This window comes from Podarcis bocagei (assembly GCF_964188305.1).
Source record: "Podarcis bocagei genome assembly, chromosome: W".
Taxonomy (NCBI): Eukaryota; Metazoa; Chordata; class Lepidosauria; order Squamata; family Lacertidae; genus Podarcis; species Podarcis bocagei.
This window is the reverse complement of record NC_138131.1, coordinates 29,462,793-29,479,242: the sequence shown is the minus strand read 5'-3', so window position 1 is coordinate 29,479,242 and position 16,450 is coordinate 29,462,793. Positions and strand designations below refer to the sequence as shown.

Below are 16,450 nucleotides of genomic sequence, written 5' to 3'. Positions count from 1 at the left end.
GTTGGGACTCCCAACTCTCATAGCTCAGGGTGGGGATGGTAAGAGATTGCAGACCAGCCATGAGCTCCTTACTCTAGGATGAGAGAGGGACCCTTGGGGTGGGGGGCTAAGCAGGGCTCTTTAGCTTTTTCTGAGGGCTGGATTAGATGGCCAGTGTGTGGCTAGGAAACATTAGGAAAGGAATGAAAAATAAAACTGCCAACATCACAATGCAGTTACACAAATCTACAGTGAGACTGCATTTGGAATACTATGTAGAGTTTTGGTCGCCTCCTCAAAAAGGAAAAGGTTCAGGAAAAGGGCAGCCCAAATGATGAGGGGGATGGAGTGACTCCCCTATGAGGAAAGGTGGCAGCATTTGGGACTTTTTACTTTAGAAAACAGGCGACATGATAGAAGTGTATGAAATTACACATTGTGTTTTAAGTTTTCATTGTTTTTATCTGTTAAGTTGCTTTGAGATTTGTTTGTGTATATATAAAGGCAATATATACTGAACAGAAGGCTAAATTGATTGTTAACAATGTGATTATGGAAGAAATAGGGATAACCAAGGGTACAAGACAAGGGTGTCCACTTTCGCCACTGTTATTCATCATGGTCCTGGAAGTCTTTCTAAAAGCTGTAAGGGAAAATGAGGTAATAAAAGGGGTGGCAGTAGGCCGGAATGAATATAAGGTTAAAGCCTTTGCCAATGATCTGGTCTTAACGGTGGAAGAACCTTTGGAAAGTGTTAAAAATATACTTATAGAGGTGGAAAGATTTGGTCAAGTGGCAGGATTTATATTGAATAAGAAAAAGACTAAAATAATTGCTAAGAATATGGATCAAGATACGATAGGAACAATGCAACAACAAACGGGTATAGAAGTGGTGAAGAAGGTGAAATATTTGGGTATTTGGATAACCCAAAAGAATATTGATTTGTACCAGAATAACTATTTACCAGTGTGGAACGGAATAAAGAAAGATCTGGAGGTGTGGGGACGAATGAAGTTATCGTTGTGGGGAAGGATTTCATCTATAAAGATGAGCGTGCTGCCAAAATTGTTATTTTTGTTTCAGACAATTCCAATAATCAAGGGGACTGTGACCTTCAAAGAGTGGCAAAGAGTAATTTCAAGGTATATCTGGCAGGGTAAGAAGCCAAGAATTCAGTTTAAGTTATTAACAGATGCTAAAGAAAGAGGAGGCTTCGCCCTGCCAGACTTGAAACTACCATATTTTTCTCTCTATAACACGCAGATTTTTTTCTCCTAAAAAGGAAGGGGGGATGTCTGTGCGTGTTATTGAGCGAATGTGTGGTCCCTGGAGCCGACTAGGGCAAGCGCAGGAACAAAAATCAGTAAAAAATCAAATCGCGTGTCGGAGAAGGCAAACCTGAAAAGAGGAAGTTGCTGCTTTCCTGCATTCTGCCTCAGGGTCTTACTGCCCACCCTCCTCTGTTTCGTTGCTGTGTTTGCTCAAACGGAACAAAGAGCAGGCAAATCCCCAGGCAAGCAGAGGGGAAAGCAGAGCGTCCTTCCTTCTAATTCCTCTCCCTGCTCCTCGCAGGCAGCCAGAAAACATGCAGGTGGAGAGAGGGCTGGCTTGGGTGGGGGGACTTTTGCTTTTCTTTCCTCCCTCCCGTTAAATCCCTCTCCTGCATTTTTATGCTCCTTGTCCCTTCTGTGTTTTTCTTCCCTCCCCACTTAAAATGCAGCTACAAAGCATGGATCCACATGGATCCTCAGGATCTCTGCATTGGGTCACCCCAAATTCACCATCAGATCACATAGCATGTCCATGGCTACAGCCTGCCCCCAAAAAATCACGCACCCACTGTTGCTTGGGGCTGCAATGGTGCAAAAACATGGTTACAAAGCATGGATCCACATGGATCCTCAGGATCTTTGCATTGGGTCACCCCAAATTCACCATCAGATCACATAGCATGTCCATGGCTACAGCCTGCCCCCCAAAAATCACGCACCCACTGTTGCTTGGGGCTGCAATGGTGCAAAAACATGGTTACAAAGCATGAATCCACAGGGATTCTCAGGATTTTTGCATTGGGTCACCCCAAATTCACCATCAGATCACATGTCTGTGGCCACAGCATGAAGCACAAAAATGATACATCCACTGTTTCATTCAGAATCCCCCCCCCCCGTTTTCCTCCTCTAAAAACGATGTGCGTGTTATGGTCAGGTGCGTGTTATAGAGCGAAAAATAAGGGTATATAAAACTTAGGGAAGTGCTGGGTGAGATACCATGGACAGTAATACTAAAAGGAAAGGAAGTTCATGATGGCTGGGAGTTTGTTAAGAGGGAGATAGTAAAAGCACAACGTCAGGCAATACCAATGAGACGGAAACATGGAAGGTGCCTAAAGAAGCCAGGGTGGCTATCTAAAGAACTTTTAACTGAGTTAAGATTAAAATAGGATGTGTACAAAAAATGGAAAAGGGGGGAAACCACCAAAGAGGAATTCAAACAAATAGCCAGCACGTGTAGACACAAAGTCAGAAAAGCTAAAGCACAGAATGAACTCAGGCTTGCTAGAGAGGTTAAAAGCAACAAAAAAGGCTTTTATGGGTATATGTCAGGAGTGCTCTGATGGTGTTTCCTGCTTGGCAGGGGGTTGGACTTGATGGCCCTTGTGGTCTCTTCCAACTCTATGATTCTATGATTCTATGATTCTATATTATGAAGCCTCATGTCTCTGTTGGTTAAAGAAATGGGTAAAATTAGAAAATACAGAGTTGTTAGACATAGAAGGATTTGATAACAGATTTGGGTGGCACGCCTACTTATGGCTTGAAAAAAAGAAAATCCATAAAGGTTTTGAGAACCACATTTTCCGAAGATCGTTGATAGAAATATGGGATAGGTATAAAAACCTACTCGAACCAAAAATCCCGCACTGGTTATCTCCATTAGAGGTTATGAGTGTTTAAAAAATCAATATGAGAAGGAATTGGATTACATATGGAAATTTGATTGTTAAGGAAGGGGGGAAATGGAAAATGAAACCCTATGAAGAAGTAAAAGAGTATGTATATGATTGGTTGCATTATTTTCAAATAACTGAATTGTTTAAAAAGGATCTTAAAGAATATGGATATACAGAGAAAGATTCAAAATTTCAAATAGAAATAATAAATAATGAATATAAGATCTTATCTAAAATGTATAAGATATTGTTGGAATGGCATACAAAAGATGAAGAAGTTAAATCTGTTATGATACAATGGGCCAGAGATTTTGGGTACAATATACAATTTAAAGATTGGATTAAACTATGGAATGAAAACATTAAATTTACCGCATGTACTGCGTTAAAGGAAAATGTTATGAAAATGATTTATAGATGGTATATTACACCGGTAAAACTTGCAAAAATGTATAAAACATGTAAGAAATGTTGGAAATGTAAAGAAAAGGATGGCACTTTTTACCATATGTGGTGGGAATGTAAGAAAGTGAAGAGCTTCTGGGAATTGATATATAAAGAATTGAAAAAAATGTTGAAATATACATTTGCTAAGAAACCAGAGGCTTTTCTTTTAGGAATCATAGGAAATGAAATAAACAGAAAGGACTGTAAACTTTTCCAATATGCAGTAACAGCGGCAAGAATATTATTGGCCCAGAGATGGAAACAGGAACAAGTACCTACTTTGGAGGAGTCGAGAATGAAGCTGATGGACTATGCAGAACTTGATAAAATGACAGGGAAGATCAGATACAAACGAGATCAAAAGTTTATCGAGGACTGGGGAAAATTAGTCGAGTATTGGGGAGGTATAAGTGATAACGAAATAACGTTAGTGGCATTTAAAGAAGCTCTGTAAAAACTTAAGAAATATTGTAAGAAAGAAAAACAGGTGTGGATGGGTATGTTAAAAGGCAACAGGAAATTCAGGAAATGTGTAACTAAAAAGTTTAATTCGGATGATTGTCAGAATGGCTGATGGAAGTCCAAAAATGAGAAAATTTGTTAAGTTGAAATGTTTATCTATTTTTCTTTTGGTGAAAATTAATAAAAATATTATAAAAAAGAGATTTGTTTGTGTAAAAAGCAGCTAACAAATGTAATTAATAAAAAACAGTGTTGGCTTTATGTGGGATTTTAAATTTTGTTTCTTTATTTTACTCCTGTTAGCCACTTTGAAAAGTGCGACTACAAATTCACAAAGCAAATAAATGAAAAACTTACTTGCTCTCCTGTTCTTCCTGGCCATCCAAAACATCAAAGAGGAGGTACGGTAGGAAGGGCCATTCCAAAGAGAATCGGCTCTCTTCTGTCCACCTATAATGCAATGAGAAATCATAATAGCTTTTAAAAAGCAGTGTGCTGAGGTCTATTTGCTCAATTCTTCACTGCAGGAGGAAACACTATCCGTCACATAATCATTCACATGATGTTCCCCACATAGAGAAAACTCGCATGTCAGGGAGGTGGTGTGGGGGATGACAGAAACTGTTCTCCCTGATGTCATCGTTTTCTACATGAAGGGGAATATTCAAACAGCATGACAAACATATTCAGTGAATAGCAGTGGAAGGGCAAAAAATCCAGAGGCTTATACAGAAAAATCCAGAGGCTTATACAACCTCTTACAATAGCAGAAATGCAAGTACGTTTAGAAAATAATCAAATTTCATGGCTGTTAGGATATCAGCCGAGATCATTTCTTACAAATACACAGATTAAAAATGAAGCTACAAGTAAACTAACAGAATATGAAAATATAGTAATAAGAGATAGCATTTCCCTTTTATACAAAACACTTATTGAGAACCAATTTTGCCCCCAACAAAATCTAAAAAGCTGGTGGGAATTAAATTGGGATATAAACACTGAAGAGGTTAAACAGAACAATTTATGGACAAAAGCACCATATAAATTTCTGTCAGCAACTATTAGGGAACGTTCACTAAAAATTAGAATCATAGAATCATAGAATCATAGAATCATAGAGTTGGAAGAGACCACAAGGGCCAACGAGTCCAACCCCCTGCCAAGCAGGAAACACCATCAGAGCACGCCTGACATATGGTTGTCAAGCCTCTGCTTAAAGACCTCCAAAGAAGGAGACTCCACCACACTCCTTGGCAGCAAATTCCACTGTCGAACAGCTCTTACTGTCAGGAAGTTCTTCCTAATGTTTAGGTGGAATCTTCTTTCTTGTAGTTTGGATCCATTTCACATGTACTTTTCTCAAGCCAGGTGTCCCCCATCTTGTATTTGTGCCTCTCATTTTTTTTCCTCTCAAGTGCAATACTTTACATTTCTCCCTGTTAAAATTCATCTTGTTTGTTTTAGCCCAGTTCTCTAATCTGTCAAGGTCGTTTTGAAGTGTGATCCTGTCCTCTGGGGTGTTAGCCACCCCTCCCAGTTTGGTGTCATCTGCAAATTTGATCAGGATGCCCTTGAGTCCATCATCCAAGTCGTTGATAAAAATGTTGAATAAGACCGGGCCCAAGACAGAACCCTGTGGCACCCCACTAGTCACTCTTCTCCAGGATGAAGAGGAACCATTGATGAGCACCCTTTGGGTTCGGTCAGTCAGCCAGTTACAAATCCACTGAGTGGTAGCAGAGTCAAGACCGCATTTTACCAGCTTCTTTACAAGAATATCATGGGGCACCTTGTCAAATGCCTTGCTGAAATCAAGGTAGGCTACATCCACTGCATTCCCTTCATCTACCAGGCTTGTAATTCTGTCAAAAAACGAGATCAGGTTAGTCTGACATGACTTATTTTTCAGAAATCCATGCTGACTATTGGTAATAAAAGCATTCCTTTCAAGGTGCTCACAGACTGTTTGCTTCATGATCTGCTCCAGAATCTTCCCTGGTATTGATGTCAGACTGAGTGGGAGGTAATTATTTGGGTCCTTTCTTTTCCCCTTTTTGAAAATAGGGACAACATTTGCCCTCCTCCAGTCTGCCGGGACTTCGCCTGTTCTCCAGGAATTCTCAAAGATGACTGCCAGTGGTTCTGAGATCACATCTGCCAGTTCTTTTAATACTCTTGGATGCAGTTCATCTGGCCCTGGAGACTTGAATACATATAATTGTACATGGATGGAATTTAACACCATCATTTTTAATATACAGTATATTAAAAAAGAAAGAACAAGAAAGTGGTTAGAATGGAAGAAAAAACTTAAAGTATCAAATTAGGTTGCTGGAAAGAGTCAGGTTTGAGGCCTATGATCATGCACAGAATTTTCATTCAACTAAGTACTCACCAGTAGTGTCAGAGCAAGTACATTCATTCACACAAACACACCAGATATGATGAGCTAAAGCAGGACCCTCCAGGTGTTGCTGGAATACAACCCCCACCATCCCTGACCACCAGCCAAAATTCCAGGGTAATATGGAACCGATGTCCACACTTAGGTCACCTTTTCATGAAATGCCTGTTGCCTTGAGGCAAGGTAAAAAAATTAGTAAGATGTCTACACACCGGTCAGTTTTCAGGGCATGGTCGTAGATGTAATTGGAAGGGAAGAGGCAGATCTCTGGGTGCATCCTGTACTGAGTCCTCAAGCACAGGACTGGAAGCCTGTCACTGTGTTTTTCTTGGATTTGCCCATTCAGGTGTCTGCAGAGTCGGCCCATCAGAGACTGCCTGTAGCCGTAATCCTCAGCTTTCTGCCAAAGCAAGGGAGGGGAGGAGGAGTAAAACTTTCAGGGAATGGGTTAAGCAAAGGCAGCAACAATTAAAGAACAAGAGATGAGAAGTAGAAGCATGCATATGTACTCAGTCCTTGGTCTGGGCCCCTTTTGCATCAATTACTGCCTCAATGCGGCATGGAATGGATGCTATCAGCCTGTGGCACTGCTGAGGTGTTATGGAAGACCAGGATGCTTCAACAGCAGCCTTCAGCTCTTCTGCATTGCTCGGTCTCATGTCTCAGAGGTCCAATATTGCTCTATTTGCAATCCTTGTTTTGCTGATTTCATTTAATATTCTAATTTTCTGAGATTGTTAATTTGGGGTTTTCATCAGCTGTACGCCATGATCATCACAATTATAACAAATAAAGGCTTGACATATCTCGCTTTGCATGTCATGAGTCTATCTCATATATTAGTTTCATCTTTTAAGTTGAATTACTGAAATAAATGAACTTTTCCACGATATTCTAATTTTCCGAGTTTCACCTGTATTTGAACTAGAGATTAGGAATGAGTGAACTATTCTGGGCTACCCAAGAGGCTTGGGAAACAGTCCCACAAAATAACCCAATCTTTTATTTATTTGAAAGTGGGAAAGATGGCAGCGTAAGAGGGTGCAGGAACTTCTCCCCTCTCCTTATGCTCTTTGCAGCATATCAGAACTAAGAGAAATGGTGGTGCTTGAGAAAAATAAAAGTCTCTCAAAGACTACTGCTATGGGAATATCCCTTGATATACATATACAAAAATACATTCTTAAAGCATTGGCCCTATCTACTCTTGCCTCTGCCCTACCAGCCATTGGAGTGTCTCCCAGAAAAACAGTACTTGGTATATACACTTCTTTTTAACCAAAAGGGATGTTGTCTACTAACATGGTAATCACACAGGCTGATTTCACAGAAACTCACAGAATTGTGTAAATAATTTGATCCAATAAACTAACTGAATCATTTTCACCGTAGGCAGCTCATACACCATTAAGGACCTGATAGATGTTTTACTTTATTTATGCCCAAAGCAGGGTCATTAGATGCTTATAAACAGCCTGTCAGTTTTCAGCTCTACAACTTTTTTTCTGGGATAGTCAAAACACCTTAATTGTTGACATACTCACCATAGATTTAACTGTAGGAGGGAGCTGCTTTGGGTCTCCAACCAGGACCAGCTTTTTGCAGCCATGAATGAGTGGGATGATAGTTTCAACCTCACAAGCCTGCATGGCCTTTTAAAAAGACAAAGGGACCAGTTTAAATGAGAGAGATCTTAAGATCTCGCCGCACAAGTCGCCTTGTATCAAATCCTGCTATACCACATCTGCAACTCATCCATTCTGACATAATAGCCTCCCCTGACCCTCTGGATCCAGTTTTCAGGAGTCTGGGGTGGAAGGGAAGAGGCCAGGATCTTTTGATCCAATCCATAGCAGGGAGCTACTCAAGGATCTTGCTTAAAAAAAGTAAATTCCTAGCTCTCCAACATTTATTTGGTTGCCTCCAGCTTCAATACAATTTGCTTTCCCTGTATGATTACTTTGATATAGTTCAGCTTTCCCACCCCAGATGGTACCTTCAAAAAATGTTGGAACGACAAGTTCCATCAACTGAAGCTGTATCACATAATGCTAAACCACACATCTTAATGTTAGCGTGCAAACAAGACTAGTAGAACACTGGCTGAACCCCCCAAAATGGGGTAGATCACTGCCAGTTTTTAACTCTGTGAGTAGATCGCAGTCTCTTGGGAGTTGGCCACCCCTGGACTACAGCAACTGAATTCTGAAGTGTGTGGGGGGTTTTCTGTTTCTGTTTTTAAAGGGTGGCAGCAGCTTCTTCAACTTGAGATTTAAGATACCTAGGCATGGAAGTCAAAATTTCCACCCTCAAAATGTGCAAAGCACTCATGACCAGGGCTAGGGATGGTGTCAACTTTCGCTAAATGGTACAACTGGGAACCTGCATGGTTGAAGACTGAGTACTTTCAACTGATGGCCTACATTTATAATGCGGACACTTAATTTAGGCATCAGGCTGTCAGGTGAGAAGCGTGTCTTGGCAGCCTACAGCTGTTCATATAATTCTATAAAGCTGTTAATATAGTTCTATAAAATTCCATGCTCACCCCTTCCTGCCCCAGGTATCTTTGGGTATGACTCCTCTGGAAGAATTTTCAATGAGGGGCATGCTGCTCAGCACCAACATACTTGGGCTGGATGAACAGCAAAAGGAAGGCTTTCAATGTAGTGATTAGGCCCAGGGTCAGAGAAAGAGGAGGCAAGCTACCCCCAACAACAAACTGTAAACCTGATTCATTGTAGAGGTGCAGAAAGAAAAAAAGGTTGCTTTGCAGATTATTCAGAGCTGTTTTCTGAGCTCAGGTTTACAGAAGAGAGTGTTTCTGGGTCTAAGGAATTTGTAAGCATTTAAAGCTCCTGAAGGGAGTTATGTACTCCGAAACGTATAGAGCAGCAACAGTAAAAATACATTTAATCAGTAAGCACAGCAGCTCGCCTCCTCTTTCTCTCTTTTTGTCTTCATGCACACACCAGGCCCATGGTACCAACCACTACAGAACAAGTGCCAATCAGGGATTTAGGTGAGATGCTTTCCCCACTGTGACATGCTATTAGGGTTAGGCTGGTCAGGTGAATTAGCAGGTGATCATCTGGTTGGATCAAGTGGTTCATGGCCTCCCAAGCTTAGAGCTTGACTGGAGCTGCTTCGCTGACATAAATGTTTTTTTTTTTTTTTAATAAATTTTTATTGGTTTTACAGCATTTTTAAAAAAAAACAAACAAACACAAAACAAAACAAACATACAAAATACTTTCAAAGATATTTTCATAAACCTCTTTTCTTGGACTTCCCCATACCCCCCCTCTCAGCATCCCAGTGTCCATATTTGAACTAGCAACTTCCAATTGTTACTTTCTAGTCTCTGTCATCTTAGTCCTCCTTTATTATCTAGCCTTGTATCCCTGTACCCTGTTACTTCTGGCAACCACAACATTTTAACATTCGTTAAGTTTATAGTAGTCCTTAAGATAGCTCTTAAATTTTTTCCATTCTTCTTCCACCATCTCTTTGCGTTGGTCACGGATTCTGCCTGTCATCTCAGCCAGTGTCATATAGTCCATCACTTTCATCTGCCATTCTTCCAGAGTAGGTAAATCTTGTGTCTTCCAATACTTTGCGATGAGTATTCTTGCTGCTGTTGTAGCATACATAAAGAAATTTCTATCTTTCTTTGTCACCAATTGGCCGACAATGCCCAAGAGAAAGGCCTCTGGTTTTTTAGAAAATGTACATTTAAGTACCTTTTTCATTTCATTATAGATCATTTCCCAGAAGACCTTTATCTTCGGGCATGTCCACCAAAGGTGGTAAAAAGTGCCTTCAGTCTCTTTACATTTCCAACATTTATTATCGGGCAAATGGTAGATTTTTGCCAGCTTGACTGGGGTCATGTACCACCTGTATACCATTTTCATAATGTTTTCCTTTAAGGCATTACATGCCGTAAATTTGATACCGGTGTTCCATAACCATTCCCAGTCTTCTGACATAATGTTGTGTCCAACATCCTGCGCCCACTTAATCATAGCAGATTTAACTGTTTCATCCTGTGTGTTCCATTTCAACAGCAAGTTATACATTCTAGATAAATTCTTAGTATTGGGTTCTAACAATTCGGTCTCTAGTTTTGATTTCTCCACTTGGAAACCGATTTTCCTGTCCTGTTTAAAAATTTCCATTATTTGACGATATTGAAACCAATTTTCTACTTTGTGCTTCAATTTCTCCTGACTTTGTAGTTTAACCTTGTCTCCATCCTGTTCTAAAATTTCCCAATACTTCGGCCATCCGACCTCCATATTGAGTTTCTTCACTGCTTTAGCCTCCACTGGTGACACCCATCTAGGGGTTTTATTTTCCAATAAGTCTTTGTATCTTATCCAGACATTAAATAATGCTTTTCTAACAATGTGATTTTTGAAGGTACTGTTAACCTTGTCATACCAAAGATATGCATGCCAACCAAAAGCATTATTAAAGCCTTCCAGATCCAAGATGTCCGTGTTCTCGAGGAGCATCCATTCTTTCAGCCAGCAAAACGCTGCTGCCTCATAGTACAATTTTAGGTCCGGCAGGGCAAAACCCCCTCTTTCTTTAGCGTCAGTCAGTATTTTGAATTTAATTCGGGGCTTTTTGCCCTGCCAGACAAATTTCGAAATGTCTTTGTGCCACCTCTTAAAACATTCCATCTTGTCGAGAATCTGCAAGGTCTGAAACAAAAATAACATTCTAGGCAATACATTCATTTTAATTACTGCAATTCGGCCTAACATTGACAGTTTCAGATTTGACCATATTTCTAGATCTTTTTTAATCTCTGACCAACATTTTTCATAATTGTCCTTATACAAATTAACATTCTTAGGTGTTAAATAAACCCCTAGGTATTTGACTTTCTTAACCACTGTCAAACCTGTTTCCTCCTGAAATTTCTCCTTTTCCATATCTGTTAGGTTTTTCCCTAAGACTTTAGTTTTTTGCTTATTCAACTTAAATCCAGCCACCTGGCCAAATTGTTGAATTATTTCTAAAACCCTTTTCGTACTAGTGTTTGGCTCTTGCAAAGTCAATACTAGGTCATCTGCATACGCTCTTAACTTGTAATGTTTAGCTCCGACCTGCACACCTTTGACCTGCTGGTCATTTCTTATCATATTCAGCAACACCTCCAGAACCGAAATAAAAAGTAATGGGGAAATTGGGCACCCCTGCCGAGTTCCTTTTTCTATCTTAAGTTCCTCAGTCACGACATTATTTACAATCAGCTTAGCTTTTTGTTCAGAATATATTGCAGCCATACCATTCTCAAAACCCTGGCCTACCCCCATCCCATGAAGATTCTTCCTCATAAAACTCCAAGAGATATTATCAAAGGCTTTCTCCGCGTCCACAAAGATCAATACTGCTTTAGTGTTTATATTCACCTCCAGCTTTTCCAAAATGTCTATTACATTCCTTACATTGTCTGCTAGGTGTCTTTTAGGGAGAAAGCCTGCTTGGTCTTTATGAATCTTCTCCATCAAAACTCTTTTAAATCTTTTTGCCAAAATGTCTGCAAAAATTTTGTAATCCACATTAAGGAGTGATATCGGGCGGTAGTTCTTGAGTTGAGTCTTTTCAGTCTCTGACTTTGGTATGAGTGAAATATATGCCTCTTTCCACGATTCAGGTGCCCTTTTTCCCTCAAGGATCTCATTACAAACTTCTCTTAGTGGTTGAATCAGCCATTCCTTCAGCGATTTGTAGTATCTAGAAGTCAGTCCATCTGGTCCCGGAGATTTGCCCAGTTGCATACTCTGAATGGCAGCCTCTATCTCTTGTTCTGAGATTCTCTGGTTCAAGTCCATCTTACTTTGCTGAGAGATATTTTGTAATCCATATCTTCCAAGGAATTTGTCTATATCTTCTTCATTTTGCGGGCCTTGGGTGTAAAGTTTTTTGAAATAACTTAAAAAGCAATTTCTAATTTCATTAGGTTTAGATATGCTCTTTCCATCAACCTCTAGGCTTGTAACTGTATTTAGTTTCTGCCTTTTCTTCAATTGCCATGCCAAAAGTTTACCGCATTTATTTGCTGATTCAAAAGTCTTTTGTTTCATTTGCTTTATCTTCCATTCAATCTCTTGGTTCATCAATTCCATATATTGAGTTTGATATAACTTAATCTCTCTTAAAATGTCCTGAGACTTTGGTTTTGTTCTTAGTTTCCTCTCTCCTTCCTTTATCATTTCCAAGATCTTCTCTTTTTTCTCATTTTGTTTTTTCCTCTTTATTGAATTTTGTTGAATCAAAAATCCTCTCATAACAGCTTTACTTGCGTCCCAGATCACTCTTTTCTCCACGTCAGTCCTCAAATTTATTTCAAAATAATCTTTTAAGGTCTTTTGGGCCTTCGTGAGAATCTCCTTATCTCGAAAGAGGGTGTCATTCATTCTCCATCTAAATTGACCGGTTATTGTGAGTTTCATCTCCATCTTCACGGCGTTATGGTCGGAGCAAGTTTTTGGGCAGATTTCCACTTTCTTAATCTTTGGAGCCAATCCACTAGTAACCCAGATTTGGTCAATTCTGGTCCAGGTCATCATTGCTTGGGAGAAGAAGGTTCCCTCTCTCTCCAGAGGGTTCCTTGTTCTCCAAATGTCTATCAAGTCCATGTTTTCTGTCATTTCGAAAAAAGTCTTAGGGAGTCTCCCTTCTTTAGTGACTGTTAGTCTTTGTGCCTTGTCCATATTAGTGGAGACCACGCCATTCATGTCTCCCATGATTATCATATTATAATCCAGATAGTCCGTCAAAGTTTCATGAAGTCCCTTAAAGAAGTCAGATTTGCCTTCATTTGGTGCATAAATTCCAACAACTAAAAGTTTTTCTCCTTGTACTTGTATCTCCACAGCCAGATATCTCCCTTGTTCATCTTTAAATATCATTTTTGGAGCCCATTTCTCCTTCACATATATTACCACTCCTCTCTTCTTAACTTTGTCTGATGAAATAAATTCTTGTCCTAACCTTTTATTTATAAGTAATCTCCTGTGGGCTCTAGTTATGTGAGTTTCTTGTAAACATATCAAATCCAATTGTTCTCTGTTCAAAATATGAAATACTTGTCTTCTCTTCAAAGGCCCATTCAGTCCATTACAATTCCAACTAAGGAATTGCAGAGCCATCTTGTTATTTTCTTAAGGCTCCTCCAACAGCTCCAAGTTGTTGCTCTTCTTCTGACGGTGGTGGTTTTTGTCCAAACGAGAGACTCAGGATGTCCAGTGCTCTCCTCTGTTCTGCAAGTACGTCCACAGTCCCCTTCTGTAGGTCCTCCTGATATCTTGCCAGAAATTTGTCTTTATCTTGAATTGTCTTTATTTTCACTTTCTTTGCCTTGTAGTCGAATGACAGTCCTTGTGGGAATTCCCACCTGAAGCGGATCTGATTTTTCTTTAACAAAAGCACCAAATCCTTGTAGAAGTTTCTTAAGTCCAAGATATATTTTGGTATGTCTTTAAAGATCTGTACTGCTGAATTTCCAATTTGGAGGGCTTTTCCAAAGTGTAGTCCTAAAATTTTATCCCTTTCCTCCTTAGATCTAAGTGTGATCAAACAATCTCTTGGTGTCTTTCTATCTTGCTTTTTGCCGAGTCTAAAGGCAGTTGTGATTTTGAAATCGTCTTCCTCCAAGTCCCAGCAATCCGCAAACTCCCGTGTCAAATATTCCACAAGGTTGTCACTTTCATTCTCCGGAATCAGTCTTAATTTTAAGTTTCTCTCTTTCCTCTGTAACTCCCACAAGGCCAAGGTTGCATCATGCTCATAGACCTTCTTGGCAAGTGGCTCTAATTTCTCCTGCGTCTCTCCAGCTGTGGCTTTGGCCTCTTCGGCAATTCGACGCGTGGTAGCATTTTCCTCGACCAATTTATTTATAGATTCTGTATTCTGGTTTAATCTTGTTGATATTTCTGTTAATTTTTGTGTGTTCTCTGAAGTCTGTTTTGTCAAAGACTCCAGAGTCTGGTTTATCTTAAGCAAAGCTTCTGTCACAGCATCCATAGAAACGGCTGCTCCTTTGTCCTGTCCTGTTGTTCCAGCTAGTCCGGCTGTTACGCCTAAGATCGAACCTCTTCTCTTTGCTTGTTGCAGCTGCAGCTGTTGCTGTTGTTGTTGCTTGGTTTTGGCTCTTGTAGTTATCTCTTCTTGTGGCCCACTCATGTCAAGGTCAATTCCCACGGGATTTATTCTCCCTTGGAAAATTCCACTGTCTTAGGCCGTGCTGGACTTCACTTTATCCTCTAGAGGGAGCAAATCAAAATGGCCATAGAAGGAAATTTCCAAATACATGAACAAAGGAGACCATCCAAGATGTAGAAAGAAAGGAGATTAATCCAGTCAAAATCAATGTTACTAAAGTCTTATAGCTTCCAATTGCCACAGTTGCCCAGTATACTATTTATACTGTTTCTTCTTAAAATGTACAAAAGTCAGGCACTGTGGAAACTTTGTATCAAGGTGTCACTTCACAGGGAAAAGTCAGCTCAATGTACTAAGAAGGCAGACCGTTTCAGACTTTCAAGTAGATAAGATAGCAGAGGTTTTTTCCTTCAAATAAGTCATGCAGTTAATGTTCAGATTCGCCTCCCCTCTGCCCTGCTTGCTAGAGGGGAGATCAAAGGTTTAAATGTCCGGTTTAGCTGATCAAAGGACGAATTTAAACGGATGCAGGTTTAGAGCTCCGTTGCTTTCACTTTCATGCGGTCGGGGGGAGGCAGACTTCCTTTGTTTAAATCTCCCCCGTTTTTAGCCCAATTTTTAAAATTAAAAGAAAAGTCCCAGTTATTTTTCAGTTCTTACTCACGGGGAATCAGTCCGAATTTCTTTTCAGGAAGGAATCGGCGCTCTCCGCTTATGGCGACGCGGCTTCACTTCGCAGGCTGGGTAGCGACTCTCAGCACCGCGCTCACTCCCGATGTCGATCCGTAGCCTTTAAAAAGGCTCTTTCACGGTACCGGGGGGCGCGAAGGTGCCCACCGAGTCTCCTTGTTCTCAGGCTTCAGCGCCTGGGATTTTAGGGGTCCCCCGCTTGCCGTAGCGGGTAAGACCCGAACTTGCGAAGCAGTCCTTCTCCGGAGCTCGGAGGTAGGACCGCCATTAAGCGCTGGCACCGACCGGAAGTCCCCCTGCTTCGCTGACATAAATGTTATTTAGTACTTATGTAGCGATTTTCCATAAGCATTCAAAGAGCTTTCTGTAATTACCGTATTTTTTGCACCATAACACTCACTCTTTTCCTCCTAGAAAGTAAGGGGAAATGTCTGTGCGTGTTATGGAGGGAATGCCTACGGGTGGCATGCCTACGGATTTTCCTCCTCTAAAAACTATGTGCGTGTTATGGTCGGGTGCGTGTTATAGAGCGAAAAATACGGTATGTAAAAGGTTCTTGCAGAGAGGGGCTTGCCTAAGGCTACTCATGGGTAGCTGACATGATGTCCTCCAGAAGGCAGCTGTCTTGTGTGCAGAAGGTCCCAGGTTCAGTCCTTGGCATCTCCAGGTAGGGCTGGGAGAGATTCCTGCCTAAAACCTTGGAGAGCTGCTGTAAGTCAGTGTGGACAATACTGAGCAAGATGGACCAATGGTCTGATTTAGTATAAGGCACATTCCTATGTTCCTAAGGAGTCCCCAACCTTTTTGGGCTGAAGGGGAAATGTGTGTGCGTCCTATGGAGCGAATGCAGGCTTCAGACAGCCTGAAACCCAGGGAGCGCAGTGCCAACTCCCGCTGCGCTCCCCCGGCTTCAGGCAGCTATCCGCAAGCCTTCGGAGCCCGGCGGGAACTCCCGCTGCGCTCGGAAGGCTTGCGGAAAGCTGTCTGTTCTGGGGGCTGGGGTCGGGGGAAGCTCGAGCTTCCCCTGCCCCCAGCCCCGCAAGCTCCAGGAGTGGCGGCGAGGTTGCGCGCAATCTTGCCGCCGCTCCTGGACCTGTTTTGGGGGCTTCCCCCGCCCCAGCCCCACGGCTAAAAACGAAGCCGCGCACAGCCTCTCCCGGCTGGAGAGGTTGCACGTGGCTAAAGAGGAAGCCAAGACAGCCAGCGGGATGGGGGGGGGGTATTTTTTTTTCTTTATTCCCCCCCCCAAAAAAAAACACCTAGGTGCACCCTATGGAGCAAAAAATACGGTAAGTAACAGTTAAGGACACAAGAAAATACTTATTTCA

General features: G+C 41.2%; 1 protein-coding gene across 1 annotated transcript in view; it reads right to left on the bottom strand.

Moving 5' to 3' along the window:
- LOC308578183 (putative helicase senataxin) overlaps window positions 1-16,450 on the bottom strand; it is a 299,741-nt gene that overhangs the window by 51,625 nt on the left and 231,666 nt on the right. Inside the window, exons 20-22 of the mRNA XM_081178438.1 lie at window positions 7,796-7,903; window positions 6,464-6,651; window positions 4,202-4,294 (exon numbers count right to left, since the gene is read on the bottom strand). Coding sequence (XP_081034564.1) covers window positions 4,202-4,294; window positions 6,464-6,651; window positions 7,796-7,903 — 389 coding nt within the window. The remainder of the gene's footprint in view (window positions 1-4,201; window positions 4,295-6,463; window positions 6,652-7,795; window positions 7,904-16,450) is intronic.